We start from the raw sequence: 19,044 nt of genomic DNA on the forward strand, positions 1-19,044 counted from the left end.
TAATTTATCAATCCCTTTCATGGAACGGATATGTAATTTCCAAGTTTTTGCTATTAGAAATAGTACAACAAACATCCTTGTACAGGATTCTTTATTTTCTTAGGAAGACGACAAAGAGATGGGATTATGTATTACAGTGACTGTCTCCCTAAATACTTGTAGGTTACAGTATGAAAAGTTGCTGCCAGCTTTATAGGTGAGGATGGTTTGTTTTTTAAATTTGCATCGTGCATTAGTGAGGTAAATTGTCATTGACATGCAAGCCTGGCTTAGCTTTAGCTTTCTTATAATCTGCCTTCTAGGTCCACATGCTCAATCTCTGGTTTTGTCCAGCACTAGACTGGACTTGGGGACTGGCATATCTTTTATTTATTTATTTATTTATTTAAAAGTTTATTTTTCTTTATTTTGAGAAAGATACAGAGAGCAAGTGGGGGAGGGGCAAACAGTGGAGACAGAATCCCGAGCAGGCTCTGCGCTGCCAGCACAGAGCCTGACATGGGGCTGGAGCCCATGAACCATGAGTTCATGGCCAGAGCCAAAATCAAGAGTTGGACGCTTAACCAAACAACTGAGCCATACAGACGTCCCAGGACTGGCATATCTTTGAGTCCCTACAAACCTTGTCACAAATGCCTCAGATAGCAACACAGACTTTACTGAAGATTCTGCAAGAGAGAGAGGGGAAGGGTCCGCATTGCACACCTGTCAGCATATGACCTAAAGATCCCTCTTAGCCATTTCTGTTCTCTCTGGAATTCCCTTACTAGCTGTCTTCTCCCTCTTCTCTGAGCCTCTTCTCAACACCGTCCCTTCCTCCACCTTCCTCATTCTTTCTCAAGAGCACTCAAATAAATTCTTCTCTTGGTCTTACATGAGCAACATTATCCTGTTTTCTGAAGCTTGGGTACCAACCAACTCAAACCCAGGTGTGGACTAGCAAAGGATCTTCTCAGCAAAATTGTACCACTCCATTCCAGCTGCTAAAAGGTAATATTCTCCATGGCATTGAAAGGTGACTTTCACCTACCTCCATTTTGACCTCAAACTTTAAAAAAAATTTTTTTTGATGTTTATTTTTGAGAAAGAGAGTGTGCACAAGAACAAGGGAGGCGCAGAGAAAGAAGGAGACAAAGAATCAGAAGCAGGCGCCAGGCTCGGAGCCTCTATGCGGGGTTCGAATTCACGAACCATGAGATCATGACCTGAGCTGAAGTTGGCTGAATTAACCGACTGAGCAGTCCATGCGCCCCCCACCTTCTGTTGTTTTACAGCGTGAGCAGGGCAGGGGCAGAAAGACTGAGTGAGAGAGAGAATCCTAAGCAGACTCCACGTTGTCAGCGCAGAGCTGATGCAGGGCTCAAACCCATGAAGCCGTGAGATCATGACCTGAGCTGAAACCTAGAGTTAGACACTTAACCGACTGAGCCACCCCAGGCCCCTTTCCAGCTTATCTCTTAACTCAAGCAAAGGATCCTGTGAGCAAAGCATCCTCTGATGGGAACTGAAACTATCCCCTTCCCCCCGCCCCCGAGCAACAAGGACTGCCCTGAGCAAGCAAAACCCCACGTGACTGACCCCAGGACAGGACCTTGCCTGCTTACCTGCACATACCCACCGACCTTCGACCCACATTTTCCTTTTTAAACGTGAAAGTATCTTCAGCACTTTGGAGACAAGTCTTGGAGATGCCAGTCAGTTGTCTTCCTAGTGTTGGTCTCACTGAAATAAATTCCTTTCCTGTTTTATCACCACTAGTCTCTCTGCCTTTGGATTTCGTCAGCACCCAGTGGCTGAACCTGGTGGGTTTGGGCCTCTGGGAGCCAGGTGCCCCGGCGCTTCTGTGCTGCGTTACACAAAGCCTGTAGGAAAAGGACATTTGTGTCCTATATAGAGCACTATAGCAGGCACAGAGGATGGACTCGTGAGGGCAAGATTGGAGACATGGAGAAATCATAGGCTCTGCCCCTGCCAAGTGGGGAGAGTGAAGACTGCTCTCTCCAGTGCCAACCGCGCACCCCATTCAGTTGCTCTGCTTCAGTCCAGAGAGGCATAGAGGCCCATCAGCCAGCCTCTACCCCTAGTGACGGGAAGGACACCAGAAGGCCAGTTTCGTCTTGGCGCAGCTCTCTGCGTCACTCTTAGAGCCTCCTTTGACTTGGTAGGAAAGCCTCTTATGTGTGAACCCTCTATTCCCCAAGCCACAAGGCCGAGACCCCATGACTCTCTCCTTGGCACCCCCAAGTCCCATTTATAAAGACTTTAAAAGGAGATAGGGTTGGAGTTGGAATGGAATTAGCTTTGTTCTGCTGTAATCCTGGACGGTGTGTGTGGGGGTGACAATGACTGGTATCCACTTTACAGTTTGGAGGACTTAAGTGGTCCCTTCTCTTCAACTTTGGGCTCAAGACATCAATTTGGGGGCAAGAGAAAATGTTCCGTTCCAATCCCGTTAGGCATTTACTGACCTCCTCTGTATTCGTGTGGGCTTCTGAGACTGGCTGCCCAGGCTTCCTGCGAATCCTCAGACCTACATTGTTGTCATTATTCACTGAGATTTGTCAGCAGCCGGTCTGACCTATCAATTTATGGCCGAAGGGCAATCTGCTCCCCCTCGCCCCTTCAGAAGGGCAACTTTTTTTTCTTAAAAAAGGAGTTCCAAAGATTCAAAATAATTAGGGAATTCATATCTTTGGGCTTTTAAAATTCAAAATACAGGTTTCCCCGGCTACCCGAAAGTAGCATGGTCCTACAAAAACTTTTGTAAGCCAGAATGGTATAAAGCAAAGAAGCAATTACCATTAATTTTTAAGGAAAAAGTTTTGAGCATTCCCAAACCCCCAAAATACCCTCTCTTAATTCCTTTCTGATACCTTAGGACACATCTTGCTAACGGATGCACAAAATAATTTGAGATAAAGCATAGATGCTCACAGACGAGTTCAAAGCTATGGGGGCTTGATGTTGAGGTGCTGAGTATAATTTCCTTAAAGGCGGTTGGTGGTGCCACTCTTGTTCCCTGGGTGCCCACTGCCTAAGGATTGGCTGCAAAACAAACCAATTGTGGCTTTTGCCTTTTATCATAAAAAGCGAAAATCCTGCTCAGATTTCTTTCGGGTAGCAAAAAGAGGTAACTAAAGTGGGTCTTTCAGCCAAGAGGCATAACGTGAACTTTTGAAAAGCAGGGGATACTTGTAATTCAAGTTCATAACTATGTTTTTTTTTTCCACCCTCACTCCTAAATTCCACGAGAGAAGGGATGCTTTTTGAAAATGCTTAGATTGTAAGGGGTGCCTGCCTGGCTCAGTCAGTAGATCATGTGACTCTTGATCTCGAGGTCATGAGTTCAAGCTTCAAGTTGGGTATAGAGATTACTTTAAAAAAAGAAAAGAAAACTCTCTTGGGAGAAAATGGGAGGCATTGAAGCATTTAAAAGTAAATTAGAGGGGTGATTAGGAGGTTCAGTCAGTTAAGCGAGCAACTTTGGCTCAGGTCATGATCTCATGGTTTGTGAGTTCAAGCCCCACATGGGGCTCTCTGTGCTGACAGATGGGAGCCTGGATCCTGCTTCAGATTCTGTGTCTCCCTCTATCTCTTCCCTCCCCAGTTCATGCTCTCTCTCTCAAAAATAAATAAACATTAAAATGGCTCAGTCTGTTGGGCGTCTGACTTTGGCTGAGGTCATGATAAAAATAAATAAACATTAAAAAAAATTTTAAAGTAAATGGTAGAAGTTAAACATAGACCATATGACCCAGCTCCCAGGTCTATACCAAAAGAACTGAAAACAGATGTTAAATACCAGTACATGAATGTGTCTAAGAGCATTATTCATATCAGCCAAAAAGTGGAAACCCACATGCCCATCAAGAGATGAGTGGATAAATAATATGTGGTATGTCCACACAATGGAATATTATTCAGCGTAAAAAGGAATAAAGTTACTGATACATGCTACAACATGTGTGGTCCCAGAAAACATTGTTTAGCAAAAGAAGCCAGACACAAAAGGCCACAAATTGTATAATTCCCTTAATACAAAATGTCCCCAATCAGGTAGATCCATACAGACAGAGAAAATAGATTAGTGGTTGCCAGGGACTGCAGGAGAAGGGAACGGGAGAGGCTGCAAACTGATCCGGGGATCTCCTGTGGTGATGAAATGTTTTGGAACCAGAGGTGATGGTTGCATAACACTGTGAATGCCTTAATGTACAACTTAAAGCGGCTCGATGTATGTTATACAAACTTTACTTCACTAAAAATAGACTGAATTAGCACTAGAATATTGAAACGCAACGCGAATCTTTCTTACAGTCAGTTTACAAACCAGTGGGAGTGACTTTGGTTCAGTACGTTGAGAGCCGTCCAAAGCTGTCGGCTTTGTAGCCACACCTGCAGGAGGTCTCTAGGCTGCCAGCGCTAGGCTCCTCTCGTCGGGGCGGGGCTCGTCGGGGGCGGGGCTCGTCGGGGGCGGGGCTCGTCGGGGGCGGGCACAAACGCCCGGTCGGGAGGGGACGCGTCGGCTGCAGGTATCGCCGTTGCCTGGAGAACCCATGACAACAAAAGGCGCGGGCGGCGGCGGCGGCGGCGGCGGCGGCCGGGCGGAGCGAAGCTGGGGTGTCCTGTGCTGTGCTCGCCGCCGGAGATCAGGACTTTCGCGAGCCGGTCTGTAAGTGGCGTGCCGGCCTGGCGGGGCCGGGTGCCGTGCGGCGCCCTCCCGCCCTAGTGTCCGCAGCGTCCGCGCTCTAGCCCGCCATTTCGGACAGGGGGCGCCACCCAGGGGTCGGATGTCAAGGTCCGTCGCGGGACTGTTGGCAAGGCGGTTGGGGCGCCGGCGGAGGGCGTCGGATGGGGCTGAGGTCGGTGCTGGGAACCCCGGAGCACGGCCTGGGGAAGTTGGGTCCCCCTGGGTAGACAGGCCCGGGATTAGGGACGCGCGCTGATCCTGTGTGTTTTTTGTGCCGATGCTTCCAACTTCGGGAGCTGTAGGGAATGGGAAGGACCATCCTCACTGGGGGTTTCGTTTTGTCGCTGGTCTCCTTTGTCTATTGCGGATGTTGAAACTTTGGTGCAACGCAAGCGTTGTAGAATTCTGAAAGCCTTCTTCCTCAGAGGAAGGTTTGACTGAGAAAGAAAGAGTGACCAAATTCTTTCTTTGAAACACTTTTTTTGTCTTAAAGACTTTATTTTTAAGTAATCTCTACACCCCAGGTAAGGCTCGAACTCACAATCCGGAGATCCAGAGTCGCAGACTCTGCGACTGAGCCGGTCAGGCACACCAAAACACTTTTAAAAATCACATTTTGCCCAAAAAGTTGTCAAATTTTTGTTTTTCTACTTTATATATTCTTTATCTAGGCATATATGCATTTGGATAAATTTGGATAAATCTCTTTTCTGAGATCCTTTTGTGATTCATTGTTCACTTGCTGGGAAATTTCTTACAAAAATATAATTAACCACAATTTTTAGACAACCCACTACTTCTGAGAAACCATGGGCACAGGATGGCAACAGTGTTAGGAGACACTCCTGTTTGATCAGTGCCATGGCATCATTGATCAAAGATTCTCTTCCCTTTGCTCAATTTCAAAACTGCATTGAGTGTGACTAAATATTACCAGACAATCAGATTTCACCTTTGTTTACATTTATTGATGAGAGAATACATACGCTTCTGATTACTGCAGTTGACTAGAATCTAAAATATAAGTGCTATGGATTTTTAAGATACTTACATTCTTGAATATTAATCTTTTGCAAGCCACATGTTTAAGGGCCTTTATTGGAATAGAATAGAATTTTATTTACCCTTGTAGCCAAATTGTTTCCTATTGTAAAAGCCAAAAAGTGAAAATATCCCAATTACACTCAGCACCTTTTTTAGCAATTTTCTTGGAAGTAGTTAGGTTTGGCTTAACATAGACTATGACTTTTGTTTTAATGTGATGGCATAAATAAATTTAAAAAAGCTAACCTGATGATAAATATTTCAAATGTAGATGTTCAGAGACATTTGGAAGAACCAACTCATACAGCATCCTTGTAGTTTCTTTGGAAAAGTTTCCAATACCAAGGATACAAGAAAGGATTTATCATACATATGAGATTTTTTCACAGCTGATTTTAACTAGAATGATTAAAAGTGACAAGGTTGTGTGCATCTCTTTGTTTTGGCCATTAAACATAGCATATTGACTCTGTTTTGGGATTTTACAGCCCAAGGGAGCCGGTATTTTTTATTTTACTCTCAGTGAGCTTTTAGTAGAGTCCTGTATTTGTTATTGTGATCCTTTTCAGACTTTCCACTCACAAAATTATAATCTGCAGTACTGCTGCAGAATTTTTCAAGGGCTAGCGAATATTAAATATGTCTTCATTAACATCTCCTTAGCAAGTAGTACTGAAAATGTTATTTTGGTCTATTAATAGTCTACAGGTTACTTAATGATAGTGTTTAAAAGACTCTCCTCCTCCAAAGAGCCGAGCCACACCCCAAACTGTTCATTTTTCATTATCTGCACTTAAACATTGTCATAGACTACTTGTTACATTTTCTTTTTAGCTTTTTTTTTTTTTTTAGAGACAGGCTCTTTTTTTTAATTGTTATTTTTTTTTTAACATTTTTTAATTTTTGAGAGAGTATATGAGTAGGGGAGGAACAGAGAAAGAGGAAGACACTGAATCTGAATGAGGCTCCAGGCTCTGAGCTGTCAGCACAGAGCTGGACGTGGGGCTCAAACCCACCCATGGTGAGATCATGACCTGAGCCAGAGTCAGACACTTAACCAACTGAGGCACCCATGTGCCTCTCTTTTTTAGCTTTTATATGGTATAAGCTTTATCCTACCAAGACTGAGCATTCATGTACACTTTTTATAAAAACGTCTAATTTTATATCTCTTGGGTATGTACCCAAGACTGGAGTTGTTGGGTCAAATAATAACTGTATTTTTGAGGAACTTCCAGACTCTTCTGATGTGGCTGCATCATTTTACATTTCTGTCGGGAGTATTGAAGTTTCCATAGTCCATACATCCTAATACTTATTTTTAACTGTCCTTAAAAAGTGTTAAATAGGGGTGCCTGGGTGGCTTAGTCAGTTAAACATCCGGCTTTGGCTCAGGATATGATCTCACGGTTCGTGGGTTCAAATCCCACATCAGGCTCTGTGCTGACAGCTCAGAGCCTGGAGCCTGCTTTGGATTCTGTGTCTCCCTCTCTCTCTGACCCTCTCCTGCTCACGCTGTCTCTCTCTGTTCTCAAAAATAAATTTTAAAAAAACATTAAAAAATTAAAAACATTAAATATATTACTATCCGGTTTGGTTTTTTTTTTTTGAGAGAGAGAATGCAAGTGAGTGGGGGAGAGACAGAGAGAGTGAGAGAATCCCAAGTAGATTCCACACTAGGTGTGGAGCCCAACACGGGGCTCAATCTCATGACCATGAGATCATGACTTGAGCCAAAATCAAGAGTTGGATGCTTAATTGACGGAGCCACCCATGTACTCCATACTCATGTTTTTTTTTTTCTTAAAAAATTTTTAAATGTTTATTTTTGAGAGAGAGAGACAAAGACAGAGTGTGAGCAGGGGAGGGGCAGATAGAGAGAGGGAGACACAAAATCTGAATCAGGCTCCAGGCTCTGAGCTGTCAGCACAGAACCCAATGCAGGGCTTGAATTCATGAACCTTGAGATCATGACCTGAGCCAAAGTCAGACAGTTAACTGACTGAGTCACCCAGGCACCCCATCCATCTTTTTTTAAATTGAAATGTAATTGACCCACAATCTTACTTCAGTTTCAGGGGAACAGGAAGTCTCCCTGTTATGCTATGCTCATCACAAATAGTGCTACCATCTGTCACCATGCAGGGCTATTACAAGACCGGTGACCCTGTGCTCCCCTTTTTATTCCCAGGACTCATTCATTTCATAATGGGAAGCCTGTATCTCCCACTCCCCCTCACCCATTTTGCCCATCCCGCCTGTCTACTTCCCTCCACTACTGTCAATTTGTCCTCTGTATTTATGGATCTGATTCTGCTTTTTGTTTACTTGTTTGTTCTGTTTTTTAGATTCCACATATAAGTGAAATCATACAGGGGGCACCTGGCTGGTTCAGTCAGTGGAGCATGGGACTCTTGGTCTCAGGGTTATGATTTCAAGCCCCACATTGGGTATAGAGATTACTTAAAATAAATAAACTTAAAAAAAAAAAAGGAAATCATGTGGTATCTGTCTTTCTCTATCTGACTTATTTCACTTAACATAATACCGTCTCGATTCAGCCATTGTTGCAAATGTCAAGATTTCATTCATTTTTATAGCTGAGTAATATTCCATTACAAATACATATATAATAAGACCTTGGATTGTGAATAACTTTTTCTGTGAGTGTTGTGCAGGATGAACAAACACTTCTCATAAATTTTAACTTGATAAATGAGTGGCGTCTTGCAATACAAGTAGTACATGATGCCGAACGTCATATGATCAAAACTGCACCAGAGGTTCTTGAAATTTGCTCTGACGTACAAGTGCTTTGGTTTACAAGCATGTTTCCAGAACGGATTATGCTCACAAACCAAGGTTTTGCTATATATATTTATATCCCCCCACATCTTTTTTTTTTTTTAAGTTTATTCGAGAGAGAGAGAGTGCGTGCCTGAGGTGGGGAAAGGGAGAGAGAATCCTAATCAGGCTTTGCACTATTAGTTCAGAGCCCAACTTGGGGCTGGATCTCATGAATCATGAGATCATGACCTGAGCTGAAATCAAGAGTCGGATGCTTAACTGAGTAACCCACCCAGGTACCGCATATATACCAATATATACTAAAACTTCTTTATCCATTCATTTATTGATTAACACAGGTGGCTTCCATACTTCCATATCTTGATTATTGTAAAAAATATATATATATCTTTTTGAATTAGCATTTCCATATTCTTTGCGTAAATACCCAGTAGTAGAATTACTGGACAATATAGTAATTCTCTTTTTAATTTTTTAAATGCTTATTTATATTTGAGAGACAGAGGGAGACAGAGCGTGAGTGGGGCAGGGACAGAGAGAGAGAGAGAGACAGAATGTGAAGCAGGCTCCAGGTTCTGAGCTGTCACCACAGAGCCTGACACAGGGCTCGGGCTCACAAGCCGTGAGATCATGACCCAACCCAAAGTTGGATGCTTAACCAACTGAGCCACCCAGGCTCTCTCCCTAGTTTTAGTTTTTTGAGGAACCTCCATACTGTTTTCCAGAGTGGGTGCATCAGTTTGCATTTCCACCAGCAGTGCTTGAGGATTCTTTTTCCTCCACATCCTTGCTAACGCTTGTAATTTCTTGTCTTTTTGATTCTAGCCATCTGACAGGTGTGAAGTGATACCTCATTGTGGTTTTGATTTGCATTTCCATGATAATGAGTGATGTTGAGCATCTTTTCATGTGTCTTTGCTATAAGATGCCTTTTTGCTGATAGCTGGGTTAGTGGGATTAAAGTGCTAATCTCATTGTAGTTTTGATTGCATTTCCCTGCTGGCTAATGATGTTGAGCCTCTTTGCATGTGCCTATTAACCACTTGTATATATTTGAGGAACAAAGCTTTTGAGTTTGATTAAATTCATGTTATCTGTTTTTCCTTATAAAGCTTATTGCTTTTGCTTTGGTGTTACCCCTGAGAAGCCACTGCCAAATCTAAGGTTACTAAGAGTTACTCCTGTGTTTCCTTCTAAGAGTTTTATAAGTTTCAGCTCTGACATTTAGGTCTATGAATAATTTTGAATTAACTTTTCTATATGATGTGAATAGGAATCCAGCTGCGTTCTTATGCATGTGGATGTCCAGTTGTCCTGTGACCATTTATTGAAAAGTGTGTTCCTTCCTCCATTGAGTTGTCTTGGTGCTCTTGTCAAAAATCACTTGCCCAAAATATGAGGGCTTATTTATGGATTCTCAATTCTTTTCCATTAGTTTGTTTTATACCACACTGCCTTAATTGCTGTTTTAGAATTGGGAAAGTGTGTCCTCCAAATTTGTTCTTTTTCAATAATTGTTTTAACTGTTCTTTGTCCCTTGAATTTCCATATGGATTTTGGGGTCAGCTTGTCAATTTCTGCAACTCAGCTAAGATTTTAATGGGGATCGCATTGAATCTGTAGATCAGTGCGGAGAATATTGCCGACTGAACAATGCTGTCTTTCAACCCGTGAATAGGAGATGTTTTTCCATGTGTTTAGGCCTTCTTTCAACAATATTTTATAATCTTCAGAGTTTAAGTTTTACATGTCTTTTATTAAACTTATTCCTACGTACTCTTTTTTTCTTTTAAGTTTATTTTGAGAGAGAGAGAGAGAGAGAGAGAGAGAGAGAGAGAGTGGAGGAGGGGCAGAGAGAGAATCTTAAGCAGGGTCTGTGCCATCAGCGTAGAGCCCGACATGGGGCTCAAGCTCATGAATCATGAGATCATGACCTGAGCTGAAATCAAGAATATGTTGCTTTACTGACTGAGCTACTCAGGCATCCCAGTATTATGTTCTTTTTGATGCTACTGTAAATGGAATTGTTTTTTAATTTTTCAGATTCCTTATAAGTATAGAGAGCAATTTATTTTTTAATGTATTAATTCTACCAGCAATCTTCAAAAGTAAGTATAACATATGTTAGAAGTAGAAAAGCAGTGTTTCAGTTAGTTTTGGTTATTTTTTAATTAAAACCTTGATTTAAAGTTATATTATAGAAGTCCTTAAAACTTTTTCATGGATTTATTTCTAATATTTGTGGCAAAGAGATGTTACTTTCCAGCACATAGCTATAAAATCTAGAAAAGGGTTTGCTTTCAACATGTGTGTACAGTTACTCAGTTATTTCCTTGCCTTCATTTTCTAACTCCCAGTTGTTTAGTATTTAGATTAATGGACTGGGAAACATATTACTGCTACAGAAAGAACGGCACAATGGAATCCCATGCATTTATTGCTTCACTGCATCATTTACCAACTCATGGCCCCTAACTGTAGTTTGTTTTGCAGCAAATCCAGGCATTTCATCTGTAAATTATAGATGTATTTTTACAAGACAGATTTACTCTTTGAAACTAACTTATATTGGGGGAAACCGAGCTTTAATGTACTTTGTTTGAGAAGATGGTTAGTTTAGTAGGATAGAGAAGTCAATAATTAAGTTTTGTTTTTATTTTGATACACAGGAGTCCAGAAATTACTAAAATGGATATTTTTCACACTAGATACTGAAAATTAGAAGATTATTTAGTAAGATCTAAGCTGCTATGGAAGAAATACCAGTAAAAGTTGCTGTAAGAATCAGACCCCTGCTATGCAAAGAAGTTCTTCATAATCATCAAGTTTGTGTGAGAGTTATTCCAAACACCCAGCAAATTATCATTGGGAGAGATAGAGTCTTTACTTTTGATTTTGTTTTTGGTAAAAATTCCACTCAAGATGAAGTTTATAATACGTGTATAAAGCCACTAGTGTCGTCGCTCATTGAGGGCTATAATGCAACTGTTTTTGCCTATGGACAAACTGGATCTGGGAAGACCTACACCATTGGAGGAGGCCATGTTGGTAAGATTCTCTCTCTTTTTTTTTTTTTTTTTTAATTTTTTGGTAAGATTCTCATACTACTCTTTGACTTTTATTTGAGACACTAGAATTAAGCTAAAATATAACAGTGCCTGACACATAGTAGGTGCTCAGCATATTGATTGGATGAAATAAAGGATAGATGAGTTCATAAGATCGTCATCTTTGAAAGGTTTATTTTTAAATATTGAAGTTTGATTCAACAGTTTAATTTATGATTGTATTTGCTTGAGGAAACAAGTTTAAAACAGTGTTCAGTGTTCAGCCATTTGCCATTTTTTTCCAGTCTTATTGAGATATAATTGACATATTATATTAGTACAAGGTGTATAATATAACAATTTGATATATGTATATGTTGCAAAATGATTACCACAGTAAGGTTAGTTGACATCGATCACATCACATAGTTCTAAATTTCTTTTTCTTGTGTTAAGAAGATTAGATAAGATCTAATATTTTAGCAGCTTTCACAATACAGTGCACACAATACACAATACAGTGCACACAATACAGTGTTAGCTACGGTCACCAATACTGTGTATTATTATATCCTCAGAACTTATTTATCTTATAACTGAGAGTTTTTATGTTTTGACCACCTTCACCCTACTCCCTGCCTCTGGCAAACCTTTGTCATTTTGAACAGAACTTAAAGTAGAAAGAAATGAGTTAACATGACCAGATTTTGATCTTTTAACATAGTCCACTTGTAAATATCACAAGTCCTACAACCAAGACTTAGAGGCAGTAGGTAGAATTTATTATGTGGCTTAAAGTGTCTTTTCCCCCCTATTTTTAGCCAATTTTTATTTTATTTCTTCAGCTTTATTGAGGTACAGTTGACAAAATTGTACGATATTTAAAGTGTACATCACAATGATTTGATGAATGTGTATGTTGTCACAGGATTCCTCCAATATAACGCATTCATCACCTCCCATATAAATACAGATTTCTATTTTAGATACTGAATATTTTAGAATATAATTTCTCCTGCTTGTAATTCTAGTTTGGAAAAGGTGGAATCGTTAGGATTTCATATAGAGCTGGAAGGAACCTTGAAAATCATTTCTCTTTATTTATAAGAGAGGAGCTCCAGCCACAAAGCAATCACTGAAGGGCTTGTTTAGCTAGAGGGCTAGTGACAGCTGGAATTGAACACCAGATCCTCTGTTGATTGTTTACTATATTGGTATTTTTTTACTAAATGCAAACTTTTGAATGTTGTACATATATATGTATTATTGTCTAAAATTATTGCTGGTATTCTGTATACGTGTAATGACTCTCAGTAAATTTTCTACCTTCCTGCTTCTCAAATATAGAATATGTGACTTTCAGAAACATCTCTTATTATGGGATTGGTGGGGGGGAGAGTTGGAGGCTGGCTGAGTTGAGGAAGCCCTGATTACAAAGAATAAATGGAGGGGCCATTAGTTCCCAATAACACCACCCCTCGCCACCATACTTAGAATCAGTATTACACAGTATTAAGAGGTTAAAGATACTAGGTTATTTTAGAGTCTCAAAGTAAAAAATTCCATTTTTAAAAAATTTTTTCTTTTTTAGTTTTTTATTTATTTTTGAGAGACAGAAAGAGACAGTGTGAGCAGGGGAGGGTCAGAGAGAGAGGGAGACACAGAATCTGAGGCAGGCTCCAGGCTCTGAGCTAGTTGTCAGCACAAAGCCCAACATGGGGCTCGAACCCACGAACCATGATATCATGACCTGAGCTGAAGCTGGACGCTTAACTGACTGAGCCACCCAGGCACCCCCAAAATTCAATTTTTCTGTTATAAGTTGTGGGTTTTTTTAAAGGGCTGTAGTCTTTTTTTTAATTGGCAAATGTATGATCTTTAAGACGCAGTATGTTCTTTATCCTAATAGGAGTTATGTTTAGAGCTTGGTGACTTAATTATAACTATATTGTTTTTACTTAAGAGGCTATGTGTACAATTTTAATTCCTTAAGGGAAAAAGTTACTAGGTTTATCTATTCTTGGGGCACCCAAGTGGCTCAGTTAAGCAACTGACTCTTAATTTTGGTTTAGGTCATGATCTCATTGTTCATGAGTTCGAACCCTGCATCAGGCTCTGCATGACAGTGCAGAGCTTGCTTAGGATTCTCCCTCTCTCCCTTTCTCTCTGCCCCTCCCTGCCCCTTTCTCTCTTTCTCAAAATAAAAAAATAAACTTAAGAAATAAAATATCATAACTGCTCCAAAATACTTAATGCTTAATAAAAATCCTTAGAAACCGTTATTTATTTTTCCCCTACCTTTTCTTATTATTTTTATTTTTAAAAAATCATTTTATTTTTTTTCATCATGGTAAGTGTACTCTTTAATCCCTATCCCCTATTTCTCCCATCACTCCACCCCTCCAGCTGAGCAAGCCCTTCAGGCCTCACATTTAAGTTTTTAATCCACTTTCAGTTTATTTTTGTGTATGGTGAAAGAAAGTGGTCCAGGTTCATTCTTTTGCACGTAGCTGTCTGGTTTTCCCAATATTATTTGTTGAAGAGACTGTCTTTTTCCCATTGCATATTCTTTTCCTCCTTTGTCAAAAACTAATTGACCATATCATTGTGGGTTTATTTCTTGGGTTTCTGTTCTGTTCTGTGGATCTATGTGTCTGTTTTTGTGCCATTTCCATACTGTGTTGCTTGTTATAGCTTTGTAATATAACTTGAAGTCTGGAATTGTGATACCTCCAGTTTTGTTTTTCTTTCTATTTTTTTTTAAAATTTTTAAATGTTTACTTATTTTTGAGAGACAGAGAGGCAGAGTGCGAGCAGGAGAGGGGAAGAAGGGAAGGGAGACACAGAATCTGAAACCGGCTCCAGGCTCTGAGCTGTCCAGCACCAGCTGGACACGGGGCTCAAACTCATGAACCATGAGATCATGACCTGAACTGAAGTTGGATCCTAATGGAGAGCCACCCAGGTGCCCCTAGTTTTGTTTTTCTGTTTTAAGATTGCTTTGGCCATTTGGAGTCTTTCATGGTTCCGTACAAATTTTAAGATTGTTGTAGTTTTGTGAAAAATGCTGTTGGTATTTTGATAGGGATTGCATTTGATGTGTAGATTGCTTTGGGTAGTATAGACATTTTAACAGTTATTTGTTCTTCCAGTCCGTAAGCATGGAATGTCTTTCCATTACGTTGTGTGTCTTCAGTTTCTTTCATGAATATTTTATAGTGTTCAGAGTACAAGTCTTTCACTTCTTTGGTTAAGTTTATTCCTAGATGTTTTCTTATTTTGGTGGACTTGTAAATGGGATTATTTACTTTCTGCTGCTTCATAATTAGTGTGTAGGAATGCAAAAGATATCTGAACATTGATTTTGTCTCCTGCAACTTTACTCAATTCATTGATCAGTTCTTGTAGTTTTTTGGTGGAGTCTTTAACGTTTTCTATATATAGTATTGTGTCATTTGCAAATAGAGTTTTTCTTCTTCCTTACCAGTTTGGGTGCCTTTTATTTCTTTATGGTGTCTAATTGCTGTGGCTAGGACTTCCAGTACTATGTTTAATAAAAGTGGTGAGTGTGCACATCTTTGTCTTATTCCTGACCTTCAGGGGAAAAGCTCTCAGTTTTTCACCATTGAATATCATGTTGGCTGTGGGCTTTTCATATATGGCCTTTTGGAGAGAGAGAAAGACAGAGTGTGAGCCCGGGAAGGGCAGAGAGAGGGAGACACAGAATCCAAAGCACGCTCCAGGCTCTGAGCTGTCAGCACAGAACCCGATGGGGGGCTCGAACTCACGAACTGGGAGATCATGACTGGAGCAAAGTCAGATGCTTAACTGACTGAGCCACCCAGGCGCCCCTCATATATGGCCTTTATTGTGTTGAGATGTATTTTCTCTGGACCTACTTTGCAGAGGTTTTTTTTTTTTTAAATCATGAATGCATGTTGTTCTTTGTCAGATCATATGGTTTTTATCCTTTCTTTTAACTGATATGACAAACCACATTGATTGTTTTGCAACTATTAAACTACTCTTGCATCGTAGGAGTGAATCCCACTTGATCATGGTGTATGTTTTTTAAAGTATATTATTGGACCCAGTTTATTAATATTTTGTTGAGGATTGCATCCGTATTCATGAGAGATAGTGGCCTGTACTTGTCTTTTTTGTGGTGTCTTTATCTGGTTTTGGTATCAGGGTGATACTGGCTTTCTAGAATGAATTTGGAAGTTTTCCTTCCTCTTGTATTTTTTGGAATAGTTTGAGAAGAATGGTATTAACTCTTTTTTAAATGTTTGGTAGAATTCACCTGTGAAGCCGTCTGGTTCTAGACTTTAGTTTGTTGGGAGCTTTTTGATTCCTGATTCAGTTTTATTGCTAGTGATTGGTCTGTTCAAATTTTTATTTCTTCCTGCATTAGTTTTGTTAGGTCATATGTTCCCAGAATTCATCCACTTCTTCTAAGTTGTTCAGTTTGTTGGCATTTAGGTTTTCATAATATTCTGTTACATTTGTTTGTATTTCTATAGTGTTGGTTTTTATTTCTCCCCTTTAGTAATTTTGTTTATTTGAGTCTGCTCACATTTTTTAAAGGAGTCTTTCTAGAAATTTATTCTCTGGCTTTTAAAAAGATTATAATAATGTTTGTTGTAAAAAGAATTGCAAGTGATGCTCAAGAAATTAAATTAGGGGCACGTGGGTGGCTCAGCTGGTTAAGCGTCAGACTTTGACTCAGGTCATGATCTTGCAATTTGTGAGTTTGACCTCTGCATTGGGCTCTCTACTGTCAATGCAGGACCCACTTAGGATCCTCTGTCCTCCTCCCTCTTCCCCCCCCTACCAAAAATGAATAAACACTAAAAAAAAAAAAAAAGAAAAGAAACTAGAGTAAATAAAATAGTCTTATCCCAAGGAAATGACTATTTGATGTATAGCATTCTAGAGTGTTCTAGACATTTTTCTAGGCATTTTACAACTACACTTTTTTTCTTGTTGTTTTGTTTCTTTAATGAGTTATACCATTATTTCTATAACTTTCTTTTTGGATTTAACAGTGTAAAATATTCCATTTCTTCCCTTTTGGGTCAGAATTTTACTCATTTTTTTGACTGTATAATATTCCACAGTTGGAATGGACCATATGGACCATAGTTCCTCCATTCCAGTATATATTTATTTGTTATGTTTATTTGTTTCTGAGAGATAGAGAGAGAGACACGGAGTGTGAGCAAGGGAGGGGCAGAGAGAGGGAGACAAAGAATTTGGAGCAGTCTCTAGACTCCCAAGCTGTTAACACAGAGCTCAACATGGGGCTTGAACTCACGAACCACAGGATCATGACCTGAGTTGAAATCCAACACTTAAGTGACTTCTTCCTTGCCAATTTGGATGCCTTTTGTTTTTTTATGTTGTCCAATTGCTATGGCGAGGGCTTCCAGTACTATGTTGAATAAAAGAGGAACCCTTTTGCATTGCTGGTAGGAATGCAAACTGGTGCAACCACTCTGGAAAACAATGTGGAAGTTCCTCAAAAAACTAAAAATGGAACTACCTTATGACCCAGCAATTGTACTACTAGGTATGTATCCAGAAGATACTGTTTTGAAGGGGCATATGCACCCCAATATTTATATATTTATAGCAGCACTATCAACAATAGCCAAAGTAGGGAAAGAGCCCAGATGTCCATCGACTGATGAATGAATAAAGAAGATACACACACACACACACACACACACACACACACAATGGAATATTACTCAGTAATAAAAGAAGAATGAAATCTTGCCATTTGCAACAATATGGATGCAACTAGAGGGTATTATGCTAAGCGAAATAAGTGGGAGAAAAATATATGACTTCACTCATATGTGTAATTTAAGATATAAAACACATGAACATAAGGGAAAGGAAGGAAAAATAATATAAATAGGGTGGGGGACAAGCCATAAGAGGGTTGCTGGCAGGGTGTTGGGTGCAGAGGAAGGGCCAACGAAGTGAGGGGCAATAAGGAGGACACTTGTTGGGATGAACACTGGGTGTTATATGTAAGTGACAAGTCTGTTGTTACCTGAGTTAACTTCAGCCATTCTGATGGGTATGAAGTGTTATCTCATTGGGGTTTTGATTTGTATTTCCCTAATGATGAGTGATGTTGAACATTTTTTCATGTGTCTGTTAGCCATTTGGGTGTCTTCTTTGGAAAAGTGTCTGTTCATGACTTTTGCCTATTTCTTCACTGGATTATTTGTTTTATAGGTGTTGAGTTTGATAAGGTGATTATAGATTTTGGATACTAACCCTTTCTCTGACATGTCATTTGCAAATATCTTCTCCAATTCCATCAGTTGCCTTTTAGTTTTGTTGATTGTCTCCTTCGCTGTGTAGAGGCTTTTTATCTTGATGAGATCCCAATAGTTCATTTTTGCTACTTACTTTTTTATTTTTTTAATGTTTACTTATTTTTGAGAGAGAAAGAGAAAGAGAGACAGAGTGTGAGAGGGGGAGGGGCAGATAGAGAGGGAGACACAGACTCTGAAGCAGGCTCCAGGCTCTGAGCTGTCAGCACAGAGCCTGATGTGGGGATTGAACCCACAAACTGTGAGATTGTGACCTGAGCTGAAGTTGGACACTTAACTGAATGAGCCACTCAGGCACCCCTGCTGTCTGATTTTTAAATAATGCTGTTTTTTTCTCCAATAAATAATGTATTGAGCATTTGTAGTGCCTAAGGTACCATGCTAGGCATGAAGCAGAATAGTAATCTTTTTTCAATAGGATGCTTATTTAAACTAATATTCATTTTCCTGCTTCTCAGAACTTTGAATTTACTAACTTGTACCAGAAACTAGAACATTCTCTAGACACTTTTTGAGTCTTCTTTTAATAACATGTAATAGCTAAATGATAGTTGTTGAGATATAAAACTTTACAAGTTCTCTTTCTGATGTCTCAGGAATAAAAGTGTAACGTTGAAAATGTGGAATTTAGGTTACCAAAATACATATTGAAGCTTTATGACAAATACTTGCAATTCAGCATTTTGATAAGTTTTGAATTATTGTGCTTTGTTCTCTGTTGAAGTGGGAAATGAATGAGCTATTTCTAATCAGCCTTATATTCTGAGTAATCTACAATATGTATATTGCATTGTAGGTCATAGATAATGCTATTGGCTAGTTCCTGGAAACTCTTCAAAAAGAATCTTCAGTCTTGGAAAAAGCGCAGCTTCCTTTATTTGCCACGCGATGGCAGTCTTACATCTTAAATTAGGTGAAAGGCAGTCCCAGATAATAGAGGTTCAGATTTTCAGGATGTTTGTTGCCAGAAATCTAAGCCTTGGTAATTTCCAACCTGGAAGCTAGTTACTTTTCGGTTTCATTTGCAAGACAACGTTTTGTAGCTTGAAACATGTTTTCTATGAAACAGTGCTACAAATGCTGGGTAGGTTTCTAACTTAAC

General features: G+C 39.7%; 1 protein-coding gene across 4 annotated transcripts in view; it reads left to right on the top strand.

Annotated features, from left to right (window-relative positions):
• The first annotated feature begins 4,560 nt into the window (after window positions 1-4,560).
• KIF27 (kinesin family member 27) overlaps window positions 4,561-19,044 on the top strand; it is a 96,206-nt gene continuing 81,722 nt past the window's right edge. For 2 of the 4 annotated variants that reach the window (XM_029920602.1, XM_029920604.1), the window contains exons 1-2: window positions 4,563-4,672; window positions 11,212-11,590. In XM_029920602.1, the coding sequence (XP_029776462.1) occupies window positions 11,293-11,590 (298 nt within the window). In that variant the 5' untranslated portion in view covers window positions 4,563-4,672; window positions 11,212-11,292. Of the gene's footprint in view, window positions 4,673-11,211; window positions 11,591-19,044 lie in introns of all 4 variants that reach the window. The other 2 variants (XM_029920605.1, XM_029920603.1) reach the window with 2 other exon arrangements.

The sequence above is a fragment of the Suricata suricatta genome, chromosome 13 (genome assembly GCF_006229205.1).
Source record: "Suricata suricatta isolate VVHF042 chromosome 13, meerkat_22Aug2017_6uvM2_HiC, whole genome shotgun sequence".
Taxonomy (NCBI): Eukaryota; Metazoa; Chordata; class Mammalia; order Carnivora; family Herpestidae; genus Suricata; species Suricata suricatta.